At 54.4% G+C, this 5,576-nt stretch overlaps 1 protein-coding gene across 1 annotated transcript; it reads left to right on the top strand.

Annotated features, from left to right (window-relative positions):
- Positions 1-1,132: 1,132 nt before the first annotated feature.
- On the top strand, positions 1,133-3,704 carry LOC123439066 (beta-amylase 3, chloroplastic). Its single transcript, XM_045115826.1, has 2 exons — positions 1,133-1,864; positions 2,327-3,704. Exons 1-2 carry the CDS (start codon positions 1,329-1,331, stop codon positions 3,438-3,440), a joined length of 1,650 nt encoding a protein of 549 aa, XP_044971761.1. The 5' UTR covers positions 1,133-1,328; the 3' UTR covers positions 3,441-3,704.
- The last annotated feature ends 1,872 nt before the right edge of the window (positions 3,705-5,576 follow it).

The following is a 5,576-nucleotide window of genomic DNA, read 5'->3' as shown; positions in this document are numbered from 1 at the left end:
AGTAGAAATCTCGGGCCGACTGCAAAGTTTCACCGCGAGCGCGACGTGTCACCATTGACCTCAGGCTGCCTGCGTCGCCTTTCGCGTCCGAATTTGAACGGTGGAAGGCTCCCGGTTGGGCTCTGCTGGCTGCGTGACTGGGCAGCGCCACGGAGCGCCAAGCAAAACGAGCGGGGAAAGGCGCAGCGGAGGCTCGGCTCCACCTGTTTCGCCCCCGGTGACTGGACAACTCCCAAGTGGGCACGACCCCGCCACCGGCCACGAATCCTCACCGCCTCCCGCCGGTCGGCCACACCTCGCGCCGTGACAAAAGAGGGTTCGCGAACCAGCCAACGAACGGCCCTCGTACGACCGGGCCTCGCCCACACACCCGACCTGGTCCGGTCCCAACAGCACGGAGGTTCGCTCGACACGTACCGTCACGCCGCGTCAGCGACACCTCCACATTTTCCATCTTGGTGGAGCTCTCCTTATCTTGTGTTAACCACTCTCGTCTGCTCCTTCTCGCTCGCACCGCCAGAAAGGACTTGACGTTGGACGAAGATGATCACTTTTTTTTGAAACGGAACGAAGATGATTACTCGAATTGGACACGTTATAAGCCAAATCCAGTCGGCCAATCACGTTACGCATCCGATCGATTATCCGAAAACACTCCAGTTGTGAAGGGACAAAATGCGTTACCTTACCTGGTCACCGATAAGTGATGCTCGTCAGCTGACTTCCTAGCATCCCGCCACACGCCGGCCAGAGACAACCTTCGCCTCCCAGGTCGCATGAGTCCATGGCGTAGGCCTACCACCGATCGACCGATCCCAGTACACGTGTACTGGTTATGGTTATGGAAGTATACACGTGTCGACATCCCAACTACCCTCCCTGGGAAACAAATTGAATGTTTGCAAATGGATAAACTTCTTTTCAAAAGTGCAAATAGAGTAGGAGACTGGAGTATGGCTCCATGCGTGCATGCAGGGGAGAAAAAAAGTACCAACTCAAGTATCCACTCCACTCCACTCCACCGTGGCCAATCCCAATTAGTTTAGCGATAAGCACGCGCCAGTCGTCACCGCCACACGCCTCGTCGTCCACCCTCCGCGGAAGGAAATCGAAAATTCGCCTATATATACCGCGCCCCACAGCCCACCTCCCACAACCACAACACAAGCTCCATTCGTTCCGTTCCGTTCGCCCAACCGATAGAAAAGTCTCGTCATCTTCACAAAACCAAGCAAAGCAATCCCCTCTCCTCTTCTCTCCCTCCTCCGATTCTAATCTCACCGAGCGTCTCCCACATCTCCTCGACCCCGAGCACGCGTAGCGGATCCATGGCGCTGACGCTGCGGTCCTCGACGTCCTTCCTCGCGGCGCACGACCCCTGCTCCAAGCTCCTCAACAAGCCGGAGGACGCGCCGCCCTCCTGCGTGGCCGTCCCGCAGCAGGCGCCCGCCAGGCTCCGCGCGCTCAGGGCGGCGGCGCAGGCCCCGCCGGCGCCGATGGAGGCTCCCGCCCCGGTTCAGTCCGAGCTGCTGCACGGCCAGGTCCAGCAGGCCCACGCGGGCGGCGGCCGCCCGAGCAGGGGCGGGGTGCCGGTGTTCGTGATGCTGCCGCTTGACACGGTGGGGCCCGGCGGGCAGCTGTCCCGCGCCCGCGCGCTGGCGGCGAGTCTGATGGCGCTGCGGACCGCCGGGGTGGAGGGGGTCATGGTGGACGTGTGGTGGGGCGTGGTGGAAAGGGACGGCCCCGGGCGGTACGACTGGGAGGGCTACGCCGAGCTGGTGCGCATGGTGGAGCGCGCCGGCCTACGGCTCCAGATGGTCATGTCCTTCCATCAGTGCGGTGGCAACGTTGGCGACTCCTGCAAGTAAGCAACTCCCCGCCTTGCCAATCATCCATCTCATTTGCTTGCCAGCATCATGGTCTGCTCTGCAATAGAATCAACCAGCCATATAGCAACAGTAAAAACACTGTTAAATTGGTTCAAATCGATTAGGTTTTCCTCTCGAACTTGGGACAAATTTGTCGGTTCAGTATGGCCTGGTTGCGCAAGTGCTCTGTTGTTGAGTAACAACTTGTTCAATTTTAGTGCTACATGGCGTTTGATTACAGGCTCACTTTGCCATTCCTTGCACGTTTGGCAAGGATATGGAAGTTCCGCTTGGACAAGCAAGCAATCCAAGTGGCAAGTGAAGTATCGAAAAATAGTTCTCTATTTTAAATAGGGTTAAAAACTGATTAGCTGATTGTTGGCGTGTGTGCCAAATTAGGTGCATGATTGGTGCATAAAATTTGGGGACAAATGGCTGACTGGAACTGTTGTTTGCAGCATCCCGTTGCCGCCATGGGTTCTGGAGGAGGTGAGCGCCGACCAGGACATCGTGTACACGGACAGGTCCGGCCGCCGCAACCCCGAGTACATCTCCCTCGGCTGCGACACGCTGCCGGTGCTCAAGGGCCGGACCCCCGTCCAGGTCTACTCCGACTACATGCGCAGCTTCCGCGACAGGTTCAGCGGCCACCTCGGCACCGTCATCGCCGAGGTCCAGGTTGGCCTGGGCCCCTGCGGCGAGCTGAGGTATCCTTCCTACCCGGAGGCCAACGGGACTTGGCGCTTCCCGGGCATCGGCGAGTTCCAGTGCTACGACAAGTACATGCGGGCGTCGCTGCAGGCTGCGGCCGTGGCGGCCGGGCACGAGAACTGGGGGACAAGCGGCCCGCACGACGCCGGTGAGTACAAGCAGTTCCCGGAGGAGACGGGCTTCTTCCGGCGGGACGGCACGTGGAGCACCGAGTACGGCCACTTCTTCCTCAAGTGGTACTCGGGGATGCTCCTGGAGCATGGTGACCGCGTGCTGGCTGCTGCCGAGGCCATCTTCGGCGGCACTGGCGTGACGCTGTCTGCAAAGGTCGCCGGCATCCACTGGCACTACCGGACCCGCTCCCACGCCGCCGAGCTCACCGCGGGGTACTACAACACGCGCCACCACGATGGGTACGGGCCCATCGCCCGGATGCTGGCCAGGCACGGCGCCGTGCTCAATTTCACGTGCATGGAGATGAAGGACGAGCAGCAGCCGGGCCACGCTGGCTGCTCGCCGGAGCTCCTGGTCCAGCAGGTCAGGGCCGCGGCGCGGGCGGCGCGCGTGGAGCTCGCCGGCGAGAACGCGCTGGAGCGATACGACGAGCAGGCGTTCGCGCAGGTGGCCGCCACCGCCGAGGCCGCCGGGCTGAGCGCGTTCACGTACCTGCGCATGAACCGGAACCTGTTCGACGGCGACAACTGGCGGCGGTTCGTCGCGTTCGTGAAGACCATGGCCGACGGCGGCGCGAGGACGGCGCTGCCGAGGTGCGACACCGAGCACTCAGACCTGTACGTGGGGTTCGTTGACGCCGCCAAGGAGCAGAGGGCGCCGGAGTCCGAGGCCGCCGCGGCATTGTAGGGAGATCAGGACTTGTAAACATTATCACATCCCCTTGTGTATATGCACGATGTGGTAACGTGCGCCGGGGAAGGGGGCATATTATGATCTGTGCGTGCGGGTTACAGGATTTTATGGCTGTAATCGAGCATTTGTGCTTAGGCCACCTCGCTTTTCTTTTTTCTATTTCATTCGAGAATGTTTCGGAACGCGGGAATTTCAGAGAAGATGTAATTGCATTATCTTTACCTAATAATAAAGAGACTATCGCTTCCGTCGAAAAAACCAATCGAGATGATTTTATAAAAAAACCCTTACTGTTTATCACATTAAACTCGTAGTATATATTAAATATTTTTTAAAATGCTCATATCTTTTAAACTATAACTCCAAATTTAACATGTTATATATGGAATTTGATTAGAAAAATATGTAGAATTTAAATATGATATTATTTTATCTGTTAAATGTTTAATAAAAATACTATCTAAGGTGCAATCTTAATAAATAAGTCATTATTCGTCTTTCTTTCATAACGGTACTCATCCGGGTTGAAGATAACACGTCAAAAAAATCAGGATTAGAGATGAAATTGAAGGTCACTTGACTGATTCTTTGTACCTATTAAATCTACATGCAAGCCGTGTTAAAATAGAAGACCTGTGAAATTTTGAACTGCATTTTTTAGGATAAGACCATCTTTATTTGTGTCGTAACTACAAATTCTTAAATTATAGACCATTTTTTATAAATTAAGAGCGTGTGGTATTTCTTTCTCCCATTGCAACCCATGAGCCCTTTTGCTATCTATACCTAATAATAAAGCGGCTATTGCTTCCGTCGGAAAACCCACGGCGGTATTTTTATAAAAAGCCCCTTAATTTTTGTTATTCAACGCGCGCTCCATCATTTATCAGCAACGCAAAAGAAAAAAAATGACTCACTGCAAAAATTATACCCGTACGCATCTCCTCCTCCCGTCGACCCTGGGCCACCCTGGCCTGTGCCCAAGCTGCTGCCACACCACTCGCCGCCGCGGCCGACCTCAACCGCCACCCGTGTCGATCTCAACCCACCCGCCTCCGCGGTCGTACCTCTCCCCGCTCACTGCCCCCGTTGCGGCGCTCGAGAACATCGCGTCGACCCTGGTCCACCCTAGCATGTGCCCATGCCGCTGCCACACCACTCGCCGCCGCGGCCGACCACAACCATCACTGTTGTCGATCTCAAACCCACCCGCCTCCACGGCCGTACCTCTGCCCGCTTGCTGCCCCCGTTTTGGCGCTCGAGCACAGCTTCTGGATCAAATCAACGCGACAGCTACAATGACTTGGGATGATGCATCTGCTCGATGCAGAACGGCGGCAGCACGGCGGAGCGAAGTACTTGCAGGTGGAGGCGGGCCTTCATGGCTCACACGGGGAACTCCGAGGTTATAGCGCAGCAACGGCGACTCCTTATGGGCAGATAGAGGCGTCTAACCCTTGCTCCCCTCATCGTATCCCCTCCTCCGGCAGGAACTCATTATCTGGTGAGATCCCCTCCCCATGCCTCCAACAGTGTGCCAAGCACCGGCAAGAAATTTTATTTTGTGGGGATTTGTTTATTGATGAATGGATGTATTGAATGTAAGATTGTATTGTTGTAGAGACAGAGAATGGAACACCACCTTCAGTTTGTCATCTCATCCCACATTCTCTACCCCATGAGTGAAATAAAATAACAGTACATTGATCAATTCACGTAGCCTCTTTGCTTTGCTTTGCTTGTCCTGCTTAATTTCTCATCATGGTGGAATTGACAATGGACGGGTTAATTTCTCAACAAAATAGGATAGGACTGACTACATTAGTTAGTTAGCTTATTATTTTAATAAATCAAAATGATTATAAAAAGATTAAAAGCGTGTGGTATTTTTTCTCCCGTTGCAACGCACGGGCCCTTTTGCTATAAACGAAAAAAAAACCTTTCTCAAAGACTTGAACCATTTAGGGCCTGTTTGTGACGGCTCTACTCTAGAAAATTCAGCTTCGCTCTAGAAAACATAAGACAAACGGGGTAGCTTCACGATATACAACTTCATAAAAAAAACTAGAATCAAGGGTCCAACTTCCTGTTTTTTATGAAGCTCTCTAGGAGGTGCTCCATAAAATTGCA

This window comes from Hordeum vulgare, chromosome 1H (assembly GCF_904849725.1).
Source record: "Hordeum vulgare subsp. vulgare chromosome 1H, MorexV3_pseudomolecules_assembly, whole genome shotgun sequence".
NCBI lineage: Eukaryota > Viridiplantae > Streptophyta > Magnoliopsida > Poales > Poaceae > Hordeum > Hordeum vulgare.
Note: the sequence above shows the minus strand (reverse complement) of the source record. Positions and strands in the feature narration are given on the sequence as shown.

What these genes read in the sequence shown, in the direction of transcription:
- LOC123439066 (XM_045115826.1), top strand. Translation starts at nt 1,329, where the DNA reads ATGGCGCTGACGCTGCGGTCCTCGACGTCCTTCCTCGCGGCGCACGAC. An exon ending in AACGTTGGCGACTCCTGCAA is followed by an intron (nt 1,865 to 2,326) that starts GTAAGCAACTCC and finishes TGTTGTTTGCAG; the next exon opens with CATCCCGTTGCCGCCATGGG.